At 46.9% G+C, this 24095-nt stretch overlaps 1 protein-coding gene across 2 annotated transcripts; it reads right to left on the reverse strand.

The window, feature by feature from the left end:
• Positions 1-33: 33 nt before the first annotated feature.
• CHST6 (carbohydrate sulfotransferase 6) lies at positions 34-24086 on the reverse strand. 2 transcript variants are annotated; one of them, XM_022583169.3, is made up of 2 exons: positions 11005-24086; positions 34-10178 (listed from the first exon to the last, which is right to left on the reverse strand). In XM_022583169.3, the coding sequence occupies exon 2, from the start codon at positions 10160-10162 to the stop codon at positions 8975-8977; it is 1188 nt and encodes a 395-aa protein (XP_022438877.1). In that variant the 5' UTR covers positions 10163-10178; positions 11005-24086; the 3' UTR covers positions 34-8974. The 2 variants fall into 2 exon arrangements, with proteins under 2 accessions (XP_022438877.1, XP_089759446.1); XM_089903320.1 differs by having other exon boundaries at positions 34-24086.
• Between the last annotated feature and the right edge of the window lie 9 nt (positions 24087-24095).

A 24095-nucleotide genomic window follows, 5' to 3' on the forward strand; every position in this document is an offset into this window, starting at 1 on the left:
CTCTGCAGCGCCACCTATAGGAAAGTAAAGGAAATTAGGTATAGATAGGGAGAGAGAGACGGGTGGGTGAGTGGGTGGGTGGGTAGATAGGTAGACAGCGGTAGGTATGCAAGTAGACAGGTAGGTAGGTAGGTAGTAGGTAGGAAGATAAATACGTACATACATATGCATCTGGTAATGAGAATCAGATGGTTCAGCAGTCAGGTGAAAGAAGCTCGAAGACAATGCAGCAATACCTTCAATATTTGGAAGGAAATGATTTTGGGGGAAAACTTCACTTTAAATTTAAAAACATTGTATACGACATAAGGAATATGGTCAATAATATTGTAATAACTGGGGACAGATGGTTACTAGACTTACAGTGGTGATCATTTTGTAACGTAAGCAAATGTCAAATAACTATGTAGTACACCTGAAACTGACATAATATTGTAGGTCAACTATATTTCAATTAAAAAATAATTAATTAAAAAGCATCATGGGGGCTTCCCTGGTGGCGCAGTTGTTGAGAGTCCGCCTGCCGATGCAGGAGACACGGGTTCGTGCCCTGGTCCGGGAAGATCCCACATGCTGCAGAGCAACTAAGCCTGTGTGCCACAACTACTGAGCCTGCACTCTAGAGCCCGCGAGCCACAACTACTAAGCCCGCGTGTCAACTACTGAAGCCCTCACACCTATAGCCCATGCTCTGCAACAAGAGAAACCACTTTAATGAGAAGTCCATGCACCGCAGGAGTAGCCCCCGCTCGCTACAACTAGAGAAAGCCCTCCACGCAGCAACGAAGACCCAATACAGCCAAAAATAAATAAATTTATTTTTTTAAAAAAAGCATCGTGCATAAAATATGTAATATTTCCTTTTAATTCAAGAACATTAGCAACATTGTTTATTAGAGTTCCCTTTTGAAAGCCTTTGTTTGGGAAGCTTTCTAATGCCAGTTCTCTAACCCTACAACTGGGATTTTGCATCAACCAAGAAACTTTTCTAAAACAAAAATAGTAAGTATTTCAAAAAGTCATGAAATATTTAACAATGCTGTCTTTTGGTACATTTCCCAGACTAGCAGATTGTATAAGAAGTGGAAAAACCAATTATTTTAAGCTTATATAACCATCAATAATGTATCACATTAGGAAACATTATTTTTAATTTAGAATTCTATCCTCAGTCCGATTGTGAATTGAGAAATTTCTGAAAAGCCATTTAGACTTGCAGGACTCAGAGAATGTATGTTTCATGTGCCCTTTTTTAAAAAAATATATATATTTATTTATTTATTCGGTTGTGTGGAGTCTTAGTTGCAACAGGTGGGCTCCTTAGTTGCAGCTTGCTGGCTCCTTAGTTGCGGCAATGTGAACTCTTAGTTGCGGTGTGCATGTGGGATCTAGTTCTCTGACCAGGGATCAAACCCGGGCCTCCTGCATTGGGAGCGTGGAGTCTTATCCACTGCACCACCAGGGAAGTCCCACATGTGCCCTTTCTAAGGAAGCTGAGTATGTACTCCAGTGAAATAAAAGAGTGATGACTAAGAAAGAAAAAGATGGGCAGTATAAGGAATGGTGGATTTAACCAGGAATGTTAGATTGACTTCTGTGCAAGTCTTAGCAGCCACCTAACCAGATTAGAACAGAAGAAAGAGTATCCTCAGGAAAAATAATGGAATTGATTTCAGCTATAGACAAAATCGTTAATCTCAAAATTTTAGGGACACGGTGAAGAAGGTACCTGTTTCTTCTCTCAATGGGAAAACACTGAAAAACAATACAAACTCCAGGAAAGACACAAACCTGCAAGAAAATTATGAAGCAAATATAAAGCAAACAAAAACTAGGTGTTTTTGTTTTTTAGACATCCACACCCTCCTTGTTTCACTTATAGTGAGATGCAGAACTATAAAACTTTTAGACGGCAATGTTGAATATCCTTATGTCTCATGATGGTGAAAGAGTTCTTAAACTAGATACAAAAAGCTAAGACCATAAAGGAAAGGATGGATAAATTTAATTACTTTAAATTAAGACCTTGTATTATTCAAGAGTTACCACAAAGAAAGTATAAACACAAGCCACAAACTGGAAGAAGATATTTGCAATACATATAACTGACATAGGAATAGCATTTAGCACTCCTAAAAATCAATAAGCAAATGATGAAGAGACAAAAGACCTGAAGAGGTACTTCATCAAAGAGAAATACAAATGGCCAAAAAACCCAGGAAAACATGCTTAACCTCATTAATCAGTGAAACACAAAATGAATCACAATGAGGTATCATTTGTCAACCACCCAACAGCCAAAAATTTAAAAGTCTGAGAATCCAATTGTTACTGAGGTTGCACGGCAGCTGGAACTCTGGAGGTGTAAAAAGATATAACCATCTGGAATAATGTTGAATGAAGATGTTCATGATCCGGCAATTTCACTCCCAGGTAAATATCCTATAGCATTCATACGAGGAGATACAGACAAGATTGTTCCTAGTAGCACCGTAACAGTACATAACTGAAAACAAGCCAAGTATTCATTGAGATGGATAAATAAAATTGTATTATTTTCAATAAAATACTATCCAGTAGTGGAAAGAAATGACGTAAAGCTGCAAGCAACAACATGATGAATCCCAGGAATGTAAACTTGAGGGGAAAATCTAAGTTGCAGAAAAAAGAAGCCCACACTGTGATTCAATTTAAATCCAGTTCAAAAACTTGCAAAACTAACAATATACTAATTCAGGATATTAACAAAGGCAGTAAAATGATAATGAAATATTTTGGGTACTTGTTCTATTTTTTTAATAGCTATGACATTATAAATATTATATATTATGTCACATATATAACATTATATTTATATTTATTTATTCAACTAAGGAGGGCCATAGAACAAAAGTGGCTTTGGACACCCTTCATCTCACTCCAAATAAAGGCCAAAGTCCTCACAAGGCCTGCAAGGTCGTACATAATCTGACCCCCTCTCTCCCCATCTCCTAGAATTCTTCCTTTGGCCTACCACACCAGACTCAGTCGCCCCTTGCTGTTCTTCCAATATTCCAGATATGTTCCCTCCTTAGGATTTTTGTGTTACCTATTTCTTTCTACAGTACAATTTACCCATAGTTATCCCTAAATTAACTGCTTTACCTCCTTCAAGACTTTGCTCAAATGTCACTTTCACAATGAGACCTACACTGATCACGCCATTAAAAATTGCAACTCACACCCCTGCACGCAGACATTCCTAATCCCCATGATCCTTCCCTTTAAAACTGGTTGGGGCTTTCCTGGTGGCGCAGTGGTTGAGAGTCTGCCTGCCGACGCAGGGGACACGGGTTCGTGCCCCGGTCCGGGAAGATCCCACATGCCGCGGAGCGGCTGGGCCCGTGAGCCATGGCCGCTGGGCCTGCGCGTCCAGAGCCTGTGCTCTGCAACAGGAGAGGCCACAACAGTGAGAGGCCCACGTACCGCAAAAAAAAAAAAAAAAAAAAAAGTAAAAAAGAAAACAACTGGCTGGGGCTCAATCCATAATGTGTGTTGAATGAATGAATGGAGATGTGGAGGATCTGAAGACTGGGATCAGGACAGCACCAGATTTGCATGGTCAACCAGGTTCTCCAGATTTAACCCCAAGAGAGAAAATACTCAGCTGGCTCTAAGGGCTTGCCACCCTGGGAAAATTCAAAGTCCGGGCTGTGGTGGGCTCTGTGTTCTTGGCCAACTCCTCCCATTTCAGCAGCATTCCTATACCCTCCTGAGGCTACTAAGGCTTTTGGTCTACTTTTGTTTTGTTTTTTAAAGACTTTATTTTTTAGAGAAGCTTTGGGTTTACAACAAAATTGAGAGGGAACTACAGAGATTTCTCATATACCTTCTGCACTCACACAGTTCAGTGTCCTCCATTAACATCTCCCGCCAGAATGGTACATTTGTTACCAAGGATGAACCTACAATGACACATCACAATCGGCCAAAGTCCATAGTTTACCTTAGAGTTCAGTTTTGGTGTTGCACATTCCATGGGTTTGGACAAATGTATATCCATCATTATATGTACATGTCATCCATGGCATATATCCATCATTAGAGCACCATACAGCGCATTTTCACTGCCCTAAAAATCCTCTATGCTCCATCTATTTATCCCTCCCCTCCACCCACAACCTCTGGCAACTGTTGACTTAAAAAAAATGCACAGGGCTTCCCTGGTGGCGCAGTGGTTGAGAGTCTGCCTGCCGATGCAGGGGACGCGGGTTCGTGCCCCGGTCCAGGAGGATCCCATGTGCCACGGAGCGGCTGGGCCCGTGAGCCATGGCCGCTGGGCCTGCACGTCCGGAGCCTGTGCTCCGCAACGGGAGAGGCCACAACAGTGAGAGGCCCGCGTACCTCAAAAAAAAAACTACACAATGTGAGAGCTGCAAGTTAAGTTTTATTTGGGGCAAACTGAGGACTGCAACCCAGGAGACAGCATTTCAGATAGCTCTGAGAAACTGCTCCGAGGAGGTGAGTGGAGCTAGAATACATAGGAGTTTTGCAACAAGGGGCAGGTAGTCGGGAACATCAAAAGATTACTGTTAATTGGGAAACCAGATATGTCAAGTTAAGGAATTTAGAGCTTTTCTATGTATGGGAAGATGAAAGAGCCTTGGCTCACTGAAATAATTCCTTTGATATGCACCTCAGCTATCTGGGGCCAGTATCCTGTATTTTCACATCCTGGGTTTCCTCAGGGTGCACCACGGGGAGTGGCTGCAGTCTGATGGCTGCTAAATGGCAGGTATTCTTTCCTTCCTGAGTTCCCTCAGGGCTCACCAGCTTTGTTGCAATCGCTGGTGGCTGTGACATCCTTTGTTTACTGATACGGCAGGATATATTCCATTTCTCACAACCACTAATCTTTTTACTGTCTGAATAGTTTTGCCTTTTCCAGAATGTCATATAGTTGGAATCATACTAAATGTAGCTTCTTCAGATCGGCTTCTTTCACTCAGGTTCCCTCCTGAATGTCTTTTCATGGTTTGATAGTTCATTTTACTGCTGCATAATGTTCCATCAGGTAGGTAAAAATGAAAATGATTTACCCTGGACAGATGATGGGGAGGGGGTCAATAGAAAAGGGTGACAAGGGCCTTCCTGACACCATTCCAGAGAACATGTCAGTACTCCATGTTTAGAGTAATTTGGCAATTCCATATTTAAAACATGGATGCTCTTTGATCCAGCGGTTCTACTTCTAGTACTCTTTACCACAGACACACACAAACTCAGTCACGTCCTGGGGCCTCTCCCATCCCATGAGCTTGGATTCCCAGGACTGATTCTTTTATTTCGCCAAGGAACCTTGATTCCAAAGAGACCAATCCCTCAGTCTCTCTCTGCCTCTTCATCCTATGCTCAATTAACTCCTACATATTTTTTAAAATATTTATTTATTTAGGCTGTGCAGGGTCTTAGTTGTGGCACACAGGATCTTTAATTGTGGCATGCAGACTTCTTAGTTACGGCATGCATGAGGGATCTAGTTACCCGACCAGGGATTGAACCTGGACACCCTGCATGGGAGCGTGGAGTCTTACCCACTGGACCACCAGGGAAGTCCCTATCTATTTAAACCAAACGTTTCCTTTTTGAAAATGTTTTCCTGACTCTCCATACTAAAGTAGGTCACCCTCTACCCATTCTTATTTATTCTTAGAGCACAAGCGAAACTTATGGTTGCATATTTATCTGTAGGACTATTTATTTAACATCTGCACTCCCCACAAGAGCAAGGGCTGTGACTATGTCCCCAGGGCTTAGCCCTGGACTGACTCATTGAAACACTGGACTGGCACTGCCTATCTTTGTCCTGAAACCTGATGTGGGTACACCTAGAGGCTTGCTCGGAACCTGCTGCGCCCTGTAGCTCATGCAGAGGCTTGCCCAGAGCGCCCCATATGCAGGGAGCCACATCCAAGAGCCAGTCATCGCTATCATGGAAACTTGGGAGACAGGTGAGAACAGATGAGTCACATAACAAAGGCCGTTAATTGTGTCATCGGTGACCCAAGCAGGGGCAAATGAAACTTGTGGGATGCTACTATCAGGCTGGGCTCTAAGCCCCACCCCAAATGCCTTCCTGAACCCCACTAGGGATCAGTGTCTCCCTGTTCTTAACCTCTGGCTCCATGAACCTCTTGCTCAACCTTCTTTGCCTGAACATACCACATTGCTGGAGACTTCCTAGCCGACTCCTCCACTTAACAATGCGTTCCTTCCAGGCAGGGCCAGCAGGCTGCTTTTATCCCCAGTGGCCCCACTGTCCCAGCCAACTGCCCACCACTCATCATTCAGGTCCTTGACATGTCTGCAGACAAATGCCAGGATGGTGGTGATCATTTTGTAACATATAGAAACATCAAGTAACTATGTTGTGCACCTGGAACTAATGCAGTACTGTAGGTCAATTATATAATTAAAAGTATAATAAAAGTTTGGAGAGAAGATGAGGTGAGATGGAGGTATTAAATCTTCATCTCTCATAACAGTTATAAACTTAAATTTTTTTTTTTTTTGCCGGACGCGGGCCTCTCACTGTTGTGACCTCTCCCGTTGCGGAGCACAGGCTCCGGACGCGCAGGCTCAGCGCCCATGGCTCACGGGCCCAGCCACTCCGCGGCACGTGGGATCCTCCCAGACCGGGGCACGAACCCGCGTCCCCTGCATCGGCAGGCGGACTCTCAACCACTGTGCTACCAGGGAAGCCCTAAAAATTTTTTAATTGTGTTTTTCTTTTCTTTTTATTGTATCTAAATGAGATGACTGATGTTAACTAAACCTAGCGTTGTAATCATTTCACAATACATGTAAATCAAACCATCATGTTGTACACCTTAAACTTACACAGTGATGTATGTTAATTCTTTCTCAATAAAACTGGAAACAAACAAACAAAATGCCAGGACCACTCCCTGACCCAGAGACCCACGTCTCTGGGTAATGATCTGGCTATCCAAGCCTGTGATGGAGTCCTCTGCTGCATCCCCAGTTCAGTTTCCTTGTTAGAACCGTAAGTATTGAAGTCAAAGATATGAGTTTGAGTTCCAGCCCATATATTAAGCTATGTGACCGTAGTTTTTCTAAGCCAAAGTCTCCATTAATAAATTCTGGGTTTTAAATACCTTCTCCATGCTACTGTGAGCAGGGGCAGATGGGGGCTTTATGGGGCCTGAAGTTTCTACAGCTTGACGGATACCCAACTGAGGCATCCTGAAGCTTCAGCTTCAAGGTCAGTATACCTCTGCTCCCTGCAAGAAAAGAAATGGAAAGTGCCAGATTGCCCTCGACCTGCTGCTTTGCAGCGAGGATGTGGGTCTACCATCCAGGTCCCACCAATCCAAGGCCACACCCAGGCTGAGAATCAGAAGCCAGACCTCCAGGATCCCTTCCGGTGACTGATGACAATGATGAGGGCAGCTCCCTCACTTCCAGAGGTAATGGGCACAGGAGTTCTGGTGGCAACTGTCAGTCCCCAGACCAACTCTGTATCCCAGTGTGATTTGGGGTATTCTATTCGTGTGGACTCAAATCTGCTTCTCTGTCCTTCCTAGAGGTGCTGTGACCTTTTTTCCCCCTTTCTTTTAAACATTTTTAAAGCATGGCTGGCTTTCATTTCCTGAGCTCAGGACTAGCCCTCTACACATCCAGCATCCCCCTACCCACCCCTCCTTTTTTTAAATCCAGCATCCATTTAATAAGACGCTTTGCCACCAGAGCCAGGTGCTGTGGCTCACAGCTAGGAATCGTACTTTGCTCTTCTCCAGGGCCTGGCACATAAGGACCACAGGAAGACAACCACTCAAGAGCCTTTTTTCTTCCAAGCTCCTGGCAAGCTTTATCTAGTTACATTCACCCCGTGACTTGCCCTCCAGGCACTGATCTTGCTGCCAACCTTTTGCTCTGCCACACGCTCTGCCTGGCTTGCTGCCCTGGCCTGCCCAGCCTTCTCTCTCTCCACTTTTCCCCCTCACCGCCTCCCTCCAGGCTTATCTAGGAGGCTCCCTAGATTCTGCACCCTGGACCCAGAGCTCACCACTTCCCACATCTCACCTCGCAGCTGCGGCCCTAGCCATGGCTGCTGGCTGATCCCTTGAGCAAATAAGATGGGAACACCTGACCCTTCTTCGTCCAGGAGACAGGCCTCTGCAAGCCTGACTCACCCTCTCCTCCCCACTGCGGGCCCGGAGCAAACACCCCCTCCTCCCTTCATCCTCCTTCTCATCGTGTGGCCTTGGACAAGTCCCTTCGCTTTTGCGTTTTGCTTGTCAAACTCTACAGGCTGTAAACTCTAATCTGTATCATACAGGTGAATTATGTTTATTTCTGTGGGTAGGATCTTTCCTGTCAGGACAAATCAAAGTTCACCTTCCCTGGGCAGGTGATGGGGGCATGTGGGCTCCCAGAAGATTGGGGTAGAGAGAGACTAAGGGGAGACCACAAGATAGAGGCACCCTGGCTGATTTCTTACTGAAGATACAGGTGAATATAAAAGCACTGGTTTTGGTGGTGTGTGGTGCCAGAGGCACGGGGTGTGTGTAGGGGGAGATGTACCGACTTCAGAGACCAGCTCACCACAGTGTCCCTCCACTCCCAGGCAGGGCCGGGACAGCCTTCTCAGCTGCAGGATGAGGCATCCTAACGGAGACTTAAGGGGAAAGAAAGTGCTGGAGTAGGAGCCAAGTCATCTGAACTTATTCCCTGTGCCCAGAGGAAGTGGGGGCACGAGTCTGCTTTCCATGAAGAGTGTGTGGCGGGAATCTAGCTCCTAAAGAGGATTCAAAGGAAAAACAAGAAGTGGGGAGAAAGAAACATAGTCTGCGGACTCGGTCCTTTCCTACTACGTGGGGGACCTCCCAAACTCCCGGCCTCGTGCGCCCCAGCTCCTTCCCCACCACGCGTGAGTCTCCTGGCAACCGCCAGCCACAGCTGGGGGCCTCTGCTACGGCCAGGAGTGCTCAGCAGTGGAAGATGCCCAGCTAAAGCTGCTCGGGCCGCGCGGCAGCATGAGGTCCAGGGTGAGGTCGCGCTGCTCGTCCTCAGAGAACACTGGCCGGTAGCCCAGCAGCTGCAGTGCGCCCGCACACAGCTCCTGCACGCGGCGGATCTTGGCAAAGGGCAGCGTGTGGCGCCAGGCCTGCGAGACGTTGAGCGCGTCCCTGGACGTAGTCTTGAAGGCCTCACGGCGGGCGCCTGGCCCGACCCCGTGGGTGATGTTGTGGATCCAGGCCTCGAGCTGCGGCGTGAGGCTCAGGCCTGCGAAGGCGTAGAGCGCGCGGATCTCGGGCAGAGGCGCCCGTGCCAGGTCCTCAAAGCGCACCAGGCGGTAGCGGCCGCGCAGGGAGGGCGGTGGCTTGCGCATGGCGGCCTCGGCGATGCGCACGTGGCTGCGGCACACCTCGCGCACCACACGCAGGTCCGGGTCGGCCTCCACCCACTTGCCGTTGGTGCCCAACACGATGCCGTTGTCACGGGCCAGTGCCTTGGCTGTCTGCTCGCGCGAGCGCAGCACAGCCCGCGGGTCGCGCACCAGGTGCACGATGCGCAGGTTGAGCGCCGGGTCGCTGAGCAGCGGGTAGAGCACCTGCAGGTTGAAGAAGCGCACCTCCTTGAGCACCACGTGGCTGTAGGAGCGGCAGGCCTCCTGGGCCAGGCCGAAGGGCCGTCGCGCGCACAGCGGCTTGCACACTGCCTCGCTGCTGATGGCGCCGCGCGGGAAGGCGCTGCAGGCGGGCGGCGAGCACAGCGCGCGGCTCTCTGCCCACTGGAAGAGGTCCGACAGGTTGCGCCGCCACGGCAGGTAGGCGTCGAACACGTCCATGTCGCACAGGAAGACGGAGCGCACCAGATCGCGCACCGCCATGTGTAGCGCCACCGCGCTGCCCTGCGACAAAGCGGCCCACACGTGCCACGCAGGCTCCATCAGGTAGAAGACATTGGGGTGCTGGCTGAAGAGCTGGCCCACGAAGGACGAGCCCGAGCGCCACGAGGACAGCACCAGCACGTGCACCCTCTCCTCGCCACCCACCGGGGACGGCGGCCTGGGCCGGGAGACTAGGAAGAGCAGGAGGCCAGTCTGCGCCAGCAGGAGCGCGGTCACCGCGGTGCTGGAGATGCGCCGCAGCCACATGCCGCCGGCCGGGGGCCTGCGGAGGGAGAGTGCAGCCGTCAGGGACCGCGACCCGCTCACCCATCCCACACCCCAACTCCTGTCTGGTGCTGCCAGGGAGCAGCCCCGGGACTTGACCACCCCACCTGTGGAGGCCTCCCAAGGCCACGGCCATCTCAGTTGGGCGCCCTTCCGGGAATGTGACTTTAAGACATGAGCCATGATCCAGCCTTTGCAGAGCTAAAGGCCAGTTGCACAATACTATGGGGCAGTGTTTTTTCCCTTTTCTCTCTTTCTCTCCCCACGCCCCCTTTTCTTTCTATCCAGAGGGGGAAATATATTTAAAACAGAATTCCTGCTTTTCACTTAAAATTCCTTTTAGGGGAAAAGTTGTAGGTAGTTTAGCTAAATAACTTGATGGGTGATTTGGCAGAACCCTCCCTGGCTCCGCCACTTCCTAGCCTATGATCTTGGACCAAACGCTTCATCTCTCTGTAACTCAGTTTACCCATCTGTAAAAAGGGGATTAATTCTGGTTCTGGAGTATTGGGATGAGCATGGAGGGGTGGGGCATTTCTCATAACTGAAAACTTGCACTTTCTACGTAGTGTGCTTCTGCATTGTTTGACTTTTTAAACAAGCAGATACAACTTTTGTTATTAAAAATAAACATATAGACAAAGAACAGCAACTGTTGCTCTCACCCATGGAGAGTGAAGTGCTGCAGGATTCCCAAGGGAGGATATCCTTCTGGATTTGTGTAATTTTGCAGAAGAAACCAGTTAAGGGAGAGGTAGGATGGAGACAGAGAAAGGGAGAGATGAGGGCAGAGTCAGACCCCTTTCCATGCTGAGGTTACTCACTGCTGTCCAGGGCTGCTGAGAGAGCTGCCCACCTCGGTCACAGATCCATGGGAGATGCCTGGAGGTTTTTCAGGGCCTGGGAAAGCAGGAGGGAAGCTGGGTCAGAGTCCCACAGGAGGAGATGGCCCTGCACACTGGGAGGGCTCTGCCTTCCCAGACTGACAGAAAGTTCCCCACGGGTGGGAGTGTAGCTGTCCTGCCCCTGGCTGGAGCTGGGCCCAGACCAGCAGGCAGCTGGATACATCTTTCCAGATGGGAGTGAAATAACCGTCTCTCCTGCTGGGTTTGAGTTCCTCTGATGCCCAGAAGCTGTGAACCCTGGGGCAAATGACTTAACTACTCCAAGACTCCATATTTTCCTCTGTAAAACGGGGATGATAACATTTGACCTTAGGGTTCTTGTGAGAGATGCTGCTACAAAGACATACGAGGAAAGGGCTTGGTAAAGTGCCATACACGCCCCATGTTACTGTTGTAGCGTTCAGCTGTGTCTGGGGAGGAGGAACCATGGGAAGTCTCCACCCAGATAAGACCCCTGAGGTCACCTACGCTTGGAATCCCAGCTTCTCCCAGGCCCCCTGTAGCCCCCAACCACCCCTGAGTCCTTCAGTGGAACTTAAGAATGTCACCCCCCCCCGGGGGGGAGGGATAAATTGGGAGATTGGGATTGACGTATACACACTATATATAAAGTAGATAACTAGGGCTTCCCTGGTGGCGCAGTGGTTGAGAGTCCGCCTGCCAATGCAGGGGACACGGGTTCGTGCCCTGGTCCGGGAAGATTCCACATGCCGCGGAGCGGCTGGGCCTGTGAGCCATGGCCGCTGAGCCTGCGAGTCTGGAGCCTGTGCTCCGCAACGGGAGAGACCACAACAGTGAGAGGCCCGTGTACCGCAAAAAAAAAAAAAAAAAAAAAAGTAGATAACTAACAAGGACCTACTGTATAGCACAGGGAACTCTCTACTCAATATTCTGTAGTGACCTATATGGAAATCGAATCTAAAAAAGAGTGGATATATGCATACGTATAACTGATTCACTTTGCTGTACAGCAGAAACTAACACAACATTGTAAATCAACTATACTCCAATAAAAATTAATTTAAAAAGAAAGTGTGGAACGGAACTGAGTTATTTGTAGTGAGGTGGAAGGACCTAGAGACTGTCATACAGAGTGAAGTAAGTCAAAAAGAGAAAAACAAATACCATATGCTAACACATATATATGGAATCTAAAAAAAAGAAAATGGTCAGAAGAACCTAGGGGCAGGACAGGAATAAAGACGCAGACGAGAGAATGGACTTCAGGACACGGGGAGGGGGAAGGTAAGCTGGGATGAAGTGAGAGAGTGGCATGGACATATATACACTACCAAACGTAAAATAGATAGCTAGTGGGAAGCAGCCGCATAGCACAGGGAATCAGCTAGGTGGTTTGTGACCACCTAGAGGGGTGGGATAGGGAGGGTGGGAGGGAGACGCAAGAGGGAAGAGATATGGGGATATATGTATATGTATAACTGATTCACTTTGTTATAAAGCAGAAACTGACACGCCATTGTAAAGCAATTATACTCTAATAAAGATGTTAAAATAAATAAAAATTAAAAAGTGTCCCGCAGAGTGTCCTACAGAGTGAAAGGAACACTGAGCCCAGCTCCCACACCCCGAGGCCCCCGAGTTTTCTCTTCTTTGCATTGCTGCTCCTGCAATGATCTCAAGGATGAGCCAATTTGGAAGGGAAGGACCTGGCAGTTTCTTTCCTCTTTCCTTTTGCTCCCCACCAAGCCACCTTCACTGTCCACCTCACCACTGAGGGAAGCTGGCATCTAAACCGTGAGCAGAGCCCATATCTACCTCTTCCCTTTATCAGGAGGCTGCAGGATCGGGTGGAGGATGCCCAACAGCTCTGTCACCTGCTGAGTCCAGAACTGCCTCCTGGATACCTCGCCCACTCCTGGATCACATTGAAGACGAGGACAGCAGCCACCCACCTGCTCTGCACACGTCACCTCCTCTCCTCGAGGGTGTGCTTCCTGAGAACAGGGTGCAGGAGAGGGAGGAAACTCGAACACATATTTGCTGACATAAATTACCTCAAGTGCTAGGTGATTTAACTCAACGGCCCCTGAGGTGGGCATTATGATCTCAGTTTTTTAGACGAAGGGCCCAAGGCTTGGAGAGACAGCAGGGAAGCTGGGACCCCAACCCAGGACTTCTAAGTTCCTGGCACTTTCTGTCATAGACTGCTGGCCTCTCCCATCCCTGGGAGATCCCTGCAGAACACAGGATCCTGATTCCTGGGCCCAAACACAGCTGCCCAAGCCAGCCCTGCCCTCCCCTGGGTAAGGAGGATCTTGATCCCAGGCCAAGGTGCTTGTTACATGCACTCCAGGGATGCCAGGGGTCTTCTTAAGTGACTCACACAATACGGGAACTGTTATCTGATCCTGTGATTGGAACTCAAGAGCTAGAAAAGGGATGGAAACATCCTACCCACGCAGAGTGTCCAGAGAAGTCCAGGTCTCAGCTGGGAGTTTTCTGAGAACGTGCCTTATATTCAGCGCACCCACCAACTGCCCCAGGGTTCAAGTTACAAAGAACATGTCAGGCAGGCACTGTGATGGGTACTTCCTCTTCATGACTGAATTTTATTCTCCCCAAATCCCTAAGGAGGTAGAAACTATCCCTGTCTGTTTTAGTTGAGGTAGTGGGGCTCAGAGACATGAATATACAGCTGGTAATGGGCAGGGCAGGGGTTTAAATCCAAGTGCCAGACCCCCTCTCCTAAGCCTTTGCTCAATGAAGTCCCCTATCCTGGAAGGGCCATCTGCCTCTGATATGAATTCTTTTCTTTTTAATTTTTTGTGGGTCTATATTATTTATATGTCTAATTTTTGGAAAAGGTGATACAAAGAGGCGGCATAAAATTTGAAAGGTACAGGCGAGGGAGTCGTGGGCTCAGGTTTTATTTGTCAAAATTTGAAAAGGGGCCCCATCCACCGGCAGACACAGTCCCACATCAGAGAGCAAAGGGCCATTCAGTCAACAGGAAGTGATGTTCTCTGTCCCCTTTGCCTCCCCCCAAGCCCACCTCAGAGGCAGCCCTGTCTCCAATTTCCGCAAAGTCTTTGACGGTGATGATGATGTTTAAATTAATTATATATTTCAAGGGAGACGGGTAGGAGTAAAGTGCAAGAGGCCACTGAAGGAATATAAAATTCCTCTTCCTACCCTGATAACCAGGACCACCTTACAGAGTTGTCTTTCTCAAGTCACTGAAGATTTTTTGTCATAAAGCATTTTTAAAATTCACTTTTGTCAAAATAATACACAGAGCTTGAATAAGCATTAGGTATCCCTGGAAGTTTATACAAGACAGTGACCATATTAGCTTCCCCTGGGAGGGGAGTGAAATAGCTGGGAAAAGATATTTCACAATAAATCCCTTTTTTTTTTTTTTTTCAGCCAGCCGCTTGGCATGCAGTTAGTTCCCCAACCCGGGATCGAGCCCATGCCCCTTGCAGTGGAAGCGTGGGGTCTTAACCACTGGACCGCCAGGGAAGTCCCCACATTTGATCATTTGATCGTGCCATTCTCCTACTCAGAAACCTTCAGCTATCCAACTTCACTTCCCATTATTCCCAGCCAGCATCTTATATTTCAGATAATCTGGAATCACTACTGTTCCTCCAGCAAGCTCCATGCTCTCCTACCCCTCCACCGTGAGTACCCAGCCCTGAGTCCCACCAGAAGTCATCTCAGCATCTCTGAAGACACCTCATCCCTGCCTCTCTCCAGGCACACACCGTTCTGCCCTGTGTGACACTTTGCCTCTCCTTCTTGCCTGTGAGCAACTTGAGGGTTGGGATGGTGGGTTTTTGCAAGGGAGCATCTGTTCTCAGGTACCTAGTGTGGGCTCGGTACTGCACAGGTGCATTGGACAGGGCTGTCCGTGTTCATTCAGAACCTATTTCCCCTTCTTTTGGTAACAGCCTCTAGATTTTTCTTTGAGGAACCACCCCTCACCCACATAAAGCACGTGTGGTTTGGGTAGGGCTGACCCACCACCCCCTGGTTCTTAGGGAGTCCTGTGTCTCAAGCCTGGTTCATCTGTATATTCCACACACTATCTCCCTGCCACAGCGACTGGCTTAGGAACGGACATCAGCCCCAAGTCTAATCCCAGGATTTTTGCAGATCTGAAGGGAAGAGGGAAATTGCCTGGGTGTAAAGCCAAAATAGGAGAGAAATGAGCAGAGAAAAGAAAGACTGGGAGCCCATGAGCAAGCTGACGGCACCAGATCCAGCTGTGCCAAGATTCACCCATGTACTTTTCAGTTGGGGAAAATACTCCATTTTTGCTTAAGCCAGCATGAGTTGAGTTTCTGTCATTTACAACCAAGAGTTCTGATTAGATAGTGGATCCCCTTGGTGGGATGGGTTGAGGGTAGAACTGTAAGGGAGCATGGGCAGAGAGAGCTTCTAGGGGCTGGTTATGCCCTGTTTCTTGATGGAGGTACTAAGTACATGAGCATGTTCAACTTGTGAAAAGTCACTTTTATGTGAACTGTGCTCTTTTCTGCATGTATATTTCAACAACAAGTTAAGAAACCTCTAACACCATATACAAAAATAAACTCAAAATGGATTAAAGACCTAAATGTCACACTGAATACTATAAAACTCCTAGAAAAGGACTTCCCTGGTGGCACAGTGGTTAAGAATCCTCCTGCCAATGCAGGGGACACGGGTTTGATACCTGGTTCGGGAAGATCCCACATGCTGCGGAGCAACTAAGTCCGTGCGCCACAACTACTGAGCCTGCACTCTGGAGCCCACGAGCCACAACTACTGAAGCCTGCGTGCCCAGAGCCCGTGCTCCACCACAAGAAAGCCATTGCAATGAGAAGCCTGCCCACCACAACGGAGAGTAGCCCCTGCCCGCTGCAACTAGAGAAAGCCTGTGCGCAGCAACAAAGACCCAATGCAGCCAAAAAATAAATTATAAAAAAAAAACTCCTAGAAAAAAACATATGCAGAACACTCTGATGTAAATTGCAGCAATTTTTTTAAATCTGTCTCCTAGAGTATTGCAAGCAAAAGCAAAAATAAACAAATGGGACCTAATTGAATTTAAAAGCTTTTGCTCAGCAAAGGAAATCATAAAACAAAAAGACAGGAGGGAGACGCAAGAGGGAGGAGATATGGGGATATATGTATATGTATAGCTTATTCACTTTGTTATAAAGCAGAAACTAACACACCATTGTAAAGCAATTATACTCCAATAAAGATGTTAAAAAAAAAAACAAAACGAAAAGACAACCTACAGAATGGGAGAAAATATTTGCAAACAATGCAATTGACAAGGGATTAATTTCCAAAATGTATAAACAGCTCAATATCAAAAAAAAAAAAACCAAAAAACAACCCAATCAAAAAATGGGCAGAAGACCTAAAATAGACATTTCTCCAAAGAAGACATACAGATTGCCAACAGGCACGTGAAAAGATGCTCAACGTTACTAATTATTAGAGAAATGCAGCTCAAAACTACAGTGAGGTATCACCTTACACCAGTCAAAATGGCCATCATCAAAAAGTCTACAAATAATAAATGCTGGAGAGGGTGTGGAGTTTTCTCCTTTTCGGAAGCTTCTACACTGCTGGTGGGAATGTAAATTGGTACAGCCACTATGGAGAACAGTATGGAGGTTTCTCAAAAAACTAAATATAGAGCTACCATATGATCCAGCAGTCCCACTCCCGAGCATATATCCGAAAAGACAACAACTCTAATTCAAAAAGATACATCCACCCCAGTGTTCACAGCAGCGTAATTTACATTAGCCGAGACACGGAAGCAGCCTAAATGCTCATCAGCAGAGGGATGGCTACAGAAGATGTGGCACATATATGCAATGGACTATCACCCAGCTACAAAAAAGAATGAAATAGTGCTATTTGCAGCAACATGGATGGGCCTAGAGATTATCATACTAAGTCAGTCAGACAGAGAAAGACAAATACCATATGATATCACTTATATGTGGAATCTAAAAAAATGATACAAATGAACTTATTTACAAAACACAAATAGACTCACAGGCATAGAAAATAAACTTACAGTTACCGGGGGAAGGGGGGGGGTATAAATTAGGAATTTGGGATTAACAGATACACACTACTATATATAAAATAGATAAATAACAAGGACCTACTGTATAGCACGGGGAATATCTTGTAATAACCTACTATATATATATATATATAACTGAATATATATAATATATATATAATTGAATCACTTTGCTGTATACCTGAAACATTGTAAATCAACTGTACTTTAATAAAAATAAATAAATAAATAAATAATTTTAAAGTATATGGGACCTACGGGACTTCCCTGGTGGTCCAGTGGGTAAGGCTCTGTGCTCCCAATGCAAGGGGCCCAGGTTCGATCCCTGGTTGGGGAACTAGATCCTGCATGCATGCTGCGACCAAGAGTCTGCATGCTGCAACTAAGAGCCCACGTGCTGTAACTAAGACCTGGCATGGCCAAAATTTAAAAGAAAAAGAAAAAAATATATATATAGGACCTAAAAGAAAAAGAAAAAGTAAAGTATATAGATACTGGAAAATCTGTAAATGTCCTGAAATTTTATATGAAATTCTTTAGTGTATTTACATATACTACTTCATTCTGTAAACATTTATTACATGACTATTATGTGCAAAGTATGAAACTAAATATCGACATGTGGCCACTGCCTTCAGCTTAATTTCTAGCTGAGAAGGTCACCATGAAACAAGTGATCATTTAACCACAAGCATAATAAGTGTAACAGAGGGGAAGGACAGTGCTATGGGAGCCCATAGCTAAGGGCGAGTAGGGAAATCTTTCCTTAGGAAGTACTTGCTGATGGATGAGTAGGTATTAACCATGGGAAGGGCTGTGTGAGGAACGGGCAGACAGAAGGGTTTGGGAGTAGTCAGTTAGATGAAGCAGCATCTCTAAAGGCTCTGAGGAGAAGCATTTCATGTTCAAGGGTCTGAAGGAAGGCCAAACAGGCTGTATGTACAGTGTCTCAAGAAAAAGAAAAGAAAGAAATCATCCCATTGAACCCAGTCCCATTCATTGCAGATTTTCTGTTAAAGAAAGCAAAACCTAGTGATACATGCTTTCCTGGATCTCACACAGCTAGACACTGCTGACAGGGCCACAGCCGAGGATTTTCAACTTGTACTTGCCCTATTCTATACAATCTACCCAGAACTGCTCCTTGAATTTCCCCAAACCTCTTTTATTCCCTCGCCCTCACTATACATAGAACATCATTTGTGTAAAATTATAATTAGAGAAACAATACCTGCCTCAAGGAATGTGAAACAGATTTGGTTCAGTAAGAAGTATGTGAAGAGGAAAGTGTCGGGACTTCCCTGGTGGTCCAGTGGTTAGGACTGGGTGCTTTCATTACCGAGGGCCCGGGTTCCGGGTTCAACCCCTGGTCATGGAACTAAGATTCCACAAGTCACGCAGCCAAAAAAAAAAAAAGGGGAAAGTGTCCTACTTACTGAAGCATATTGTTTCCGTAAATACAGTAATTTGGAGGGAAGGAAAAGGGACTGAGAGGAAGGAAAAGCACTCTGTCCTGCTTTCTATAATAATGGCCAATATGATAGCCTGTAAAATCTCAATTAACAAGATAAGGCAGAGAGAAATGCTAATTAATTTTATCAAAAGGCCTGGAGACCTTGTTTTGTATCCAAGACCAGCAAGATTAGGTCTCCCATAGTAGAGAGCTGGGATCCTGTGTATTCAGGCCACTAAGACACGTTGCCCATTGGCACATGGGAGAATATGGAACTGGTCCTGCACTGGTGGGAGGTCACTGCAGCTTTTTAATTCCTGTCCTTTCAGAAACACTAAATGTATAGTCATAAATTCAGTGCCTACAAACTATAAGGCTTTCAAAGAATGGGATCAATTAAAAAAAAAATGATCCAGGGGCTTCCCAGGTGGCGCGGTGGTTAAGAATCCGCCTGCCAATGCAGGGGACATGGGTTCGAGCCCTGGTCCGGGAAGATCCCACATGCCGCGGAGCAACTGAACCCATGTGCCACAACTACTGAAGCCCACGTGCCTAGAGCCTGTGCTCCGCAACAAGAGAAGCCACCACAATGAGAAGCCCGCGCACCGCAACGAACAGTAGCCCCTGCTCACCGCAACTAGAGAAAGCCTGCATGCAGCAATGAAGATCCACCATAGCCACAAAAATTTAAAAAAAAATTTAAAAAAAATGACCCAGCTATTTAAGGCTGACACCACATTTCAGGAAGCAGAGACTGTAAAGTAACCTCTTATTTTTTCCAAACAAAAAACAACCTAACATTAAAATCACTGGATTGCTTTAAAAAAAAAACGTTAAGAATCCTGCCTGACGGGGCTTCCCTGGTGCAGCGGTGGTTGAGAGTCTGCCTGCTGATGCAGGGGACACGGGTTTGTGTCCCAGTCCGGGAAGATCCCACATGCCATGGAGCGGCTGGGCCCATGAGCCATGGCCACTGAGCCTGGGCATCTGGAGCCTGTGCTCCGCAACGGGAGAGGCCACAACAGTGAGAGGCCTGCGTACCAGAAAAAAAAAAAAAAAGAATCCTGCCTGATAAAATAGTTAAGCGTCATGTCAGGGATTGTCCCAAAGCGTGAGTGAGTCGATGATACTAATAAGTATCTGCTGGGGCTTCCCTGGTGGCGCAATGGTTAAGAATCCGCCTGCCAATGCAGGGGACATGGGTTTGAGCCCTGGTCCAGGAAGATCCCACATGCCTTGGAGCAACTAAGCCCGTGTGTCACAACTGCTGAGTCTGCGCTCTACAGCCCACAAGCCCCAACTACTGAGCCCGTACACCTAGAGCCTGTGCTCCGCCACAAGAGAAGCCACCACAATGAGAAGCCCATGCACCACAGCGGAAGAGTAGCCCCCGCTCCCTGCAACTAGGGGAAGCTCACGCGCAGCACCGAAGACCCAATGCAGCCAAAAATAAATAAATAAATAAACAAAATAAAAATAAATATTTGCTGAATTGATATCAGGTCCTCTGTTATCCAAATCCAAAGGGAGTAACTCCCCACTTGTCCCATATTTCTTTCTGCTGAGCATCTTAAAGTTTCGATAGCTTCTAACCATCCCTGACTAATTCTTGGCCTGAGAGACACAGGAAGGTGCTATTGTCCTACCTGATGTGCAGATGGGAACACTGAGCTACAGGACAGGGGAGGCTTTGCCACAGCAGGGCCCGAGCGGGAGCCCAGGGATCCAGCTCTCTGGGCAGCACTCACTTGTAGCTCTGCTCTGCCTGCCCTTGACTCAGCAGCTCCTCTGGTCACCAGCCTCTCCCAGCCCTGGCACAGAATCTAAGGGAGTGAAAGGTAATACTAGGTACAAATCCCTGGCTCAGATCTATCTCATTTTGGCATCAGCTGGAGGCCATCCCTGTTCAGGAATCCCAAAGGCTAAAGAAAAGAGATTCCGGATGAGGGATGCGTGGACTCTAGGCGTCAAGGGCCATCCCTGTAGGCAAACCAGCTCTAGTGGAGGCCAAGGCATCTGTTACGGAGAAGGCTGACAAGGAGGGCAAGAAAGAGGAGGAGAGACGAAGAGGGAAAGAGAAAAGAAAAGCAAGAGACAAGGGAAAAGCAGTAAGGGAGAAAAGGGGAGAGAGAGGAGGAGAAAGATGGGTGTCTACAGTGGAGTGGGAAACATGGAACACCAGTTAATACTACCTGTTGAGGGGTTCCTATATGCCAAGCCTTTCCCACCCATCTTCTGATTATGAAATCAGGATTACCCCACAACAACCCTATGAAGTGCATCTGATGCTTATCCCTATTTTACAGAAGAGGAAACTGAGGCTTAGAAAGATTTATGAACTTGCCTAAATGACCCACACAGCAGCAAAGTCAGAATATGAACCCCAACTGTCTAACTTTAGAGCACTTCACTATATAATATCAAGTGGAAAAAACACAACAAAACATCCAATTGTGTTAAAAATACATGAACATCAAAGAACACCATCAAGAAACTGAAAGGATGGGCTTCCCTAGTGGCGCAGTGGTTGAGAGTCCGCCTGCCTACGCAGGGGACACGGGTTCATGCCCCGGTCCGGGAAGATCCCACATGCCACGGAGTGGCTGGGTCCGTGAGCCATGGCCGCTGAGCCTGCGCGTCCAGAGCCTGTGCTCCACAACGGGAGAGGCCACAACAGTGAGAGGCCCGCGTTCCGAAAAAAAAAAAAAAAAACTACAATGAGATACCCATCCACTAGGTTGACTATAAGAGAAAAGACGAATAATAGCAAGTGTTACTGAGAACATGGTAGAACTGGAGCCCTCATATGCTGCTGGTGGGAATGTAAAATGGTGCAGTTGCTGTGGAAAACAGGTAGTCCCTCAGATAATCATAGAGCTACGATGTGATCCAGTGATTCCACGCTACAATACCATAAATCCAAGAGAACTGAAAACATATATCCACACAAAAACTTCTTCATGAACTTTCACAGCAGCATTAATCATAATAGCCCCAAAGTGGAAACATCCTACACGTCCATCAATCGACGAATGGATAAACAAAATGGGGTGTACCCATATAACTGAATATTATCTGGCAATAAAAAGAATACTGATATGTGCTACAACATGGATGAACCTTGAGGCGATTAACGCACAACACTGAATCTACTGTAAACCAATGAATTGGAAACTTTAAAAGGGTGAACTTTAAAGTATGTGAATTATATCTCAATAAAGCTGTTATTAAAAAACAAAAGTCATGACTATGTATAGAAAGAAATCCAGAAGGATGCATGCTGAATATCAGTGGCTATCTTTTTATGGCCAGATTACTGGTAATTTTTTTTCTTGTTATTGCTTTGCTGCATTTTCCAGGTGGTCTCCAAGAGACTTTTATTACTTTGTCAATCATAAATTATCAGTTCTATTTCATTGGTTCAAGGAGGCATGGGTGGAGTTTGCCTACTTCAGCTTTCATTGCAGGGAGAGAGGTGCCTGCAAACCATCTCCCACCTGACCTGAGTACCCAGGTGGCCAGAGGAGAGGGGCATGGGAAGGAACTACCTGAGGGGCTTGTCAAGGGCCCCTAGCCCACACTCAGCCTCAGGGCTGTGGGCTGGGCCAGGCTGTGGCAGGAGGTGTGCCTGGCCCTAAGCCCTGGCCACATCTGCCGTCTCTGCGCCTGCCCCGAGGAGCAGCTGTGTGGCATCAGCCAGAGGCAGGGAGGCTACAGTTGCACACCCGGATGCTGCTGGAGAAAACAGATCTGCCTGCAAGAATCTATTGGGAAATGAAATCAAATTAGTCTGGGAAAGGAGCCTCAAGCCTCCTTGGCTCAGAGCCACCCCGGGGGCATTTCAGAGCAGATGAGCAGATATCAACGCATAAATCCCTTTTCCCTGGCTCTGAGCTTTGGGGATTCTCAAAGCACACCTTACACAGCACCTAAGTTGGTCTAAATCACAGCACCTGATGGCTGAAGTACCCTAAAGTCTGGGGCACCCACCTCTTCTCTGCAGTAACACACACAGGGAATGGGTGTAGAGGGTGCATGTTTTGCACATTCCTTTGTGTTCCCCCAGGTGTGGACTGAGCTCTCTTATATATACAGGGATAGTCTGGAGTGTCCTCTGGTTTATTTTTTAATCTCTTATTTTGATTCATTTATTTTTAAAAAGTAAATCATTCTTACAAGTCAATGACATAAAATGAAAAAAGGAGGGGACTGTTTTAGAAGAAAACAACTCAAAACACAAAACAGCCAAAGACAACATGTGGACCTTGTTTGGATTCTGATTCGAACAAACCCAGTGCAAAAAGATATCTGTGAGGTAATCAGAGAAATTTTAATGTGGACTGAGTATTAGGTGATATGGGGAAATCATTGTTAATGCTACTATCACCACCCAGAATACTCTTGTTCATGCATTTCTGTACCTAACTCCCCTTACTAGACTAGAAGTGGGGCCCTATCTCATTAGAGGGCGTAGGAGCAGCACAGGGGCTAAGAGTGTGAACTCCACTTGATCACTTACTGTGTGATCTTGGGCAAGTGACTTAACGTCTCTGTGCCTCTTTTTAAAAATCTATAAATAGGGGAAATAATATAACCTAACTCATGGGCTTGATTTGAAGAGTAAATGAATTAATATTTATAAAGCACTCAGAACAATGTCTGGCACATAGTACACTTGTAAGTATTTGTTCAGGAATCTCCCAAATCCTGGGTCACAACTATATTCTGTGAATCCAAGGGAAAGCCTTTTCATAAGCAAAGCTCAAGGACAATAGCCTAACCAGGTCCAAGTGACCCTAGCACCCTAGCCGCAGAAAGTGGCAAGCCTAGGCAGGGGCATTACATACAAAACAGAAGACAGTGAATAATGGCTAAAAGCCTGGCTCCTGAAGCCAGATTGGGTTAAAATCTCACTCTACCACCAGTGAGGTGTGTGACTTTGAGCAGGTCACTCCTAACCTCTCTGTGCTTCAGTTGGCTCCTTTGTAAACGAGGCTCTAACAGCGCCTACCACACGGGTCTGGGAGGAGTAAATGGAACAATCCAACCCTTAGCATAGCCAACGCTCCCTGAGCAGCATGCTCTTATGCTCTGGTACTTGGCTCACTCGCTCATGGCTTCACCTCAGCCAAGTCCTTTCTGCTCTTGAGGCCTCAGTTTTCCCATCCTCATGCCTCCCGTACAAGAGGGAAGACGAAAGAGAGTTAACATTTGCTGGGCACCTACGCTGAGGCCGAGAGAGGTCTCTATTGCTGCCCAAGATCCAGCAGCGAGAAGCAGGGGCCGCCAGACTCACATTCAGCTGGATCTGGTTCCAAATTCACTCACCGAGCTGCTTTTCCTCCAGAGTTCCCTGGAAAAAGCCCTCGGAGAATTTTCTAGATTAAAGCCATACCCTTTGAAACTCAAATTTCAAGAGACAAGGGATCCCCAAGCAGTGATCTCCTGGGCAGCTGAAGCCCCAGGAAGACACTTTCCAACCCGCACTCGGGGCGG

Source organism: Delphinapterus leucas, chromosome 20, assembly GCF_059928025.1.
Source record: "Delphinapterus leucas isolate spDelLeu-1000000601 "Yukka" chromosome 20, BTC_Dleu_Yukka2, whole genome shotgun sequence".
Classification (NCBI taxonomy): Eukaryota; Metazoa; Chordata; class Mammalia; order Artiodactyla; family Monodontidae; genus Delphinapterus; species Delphinapterus leucas.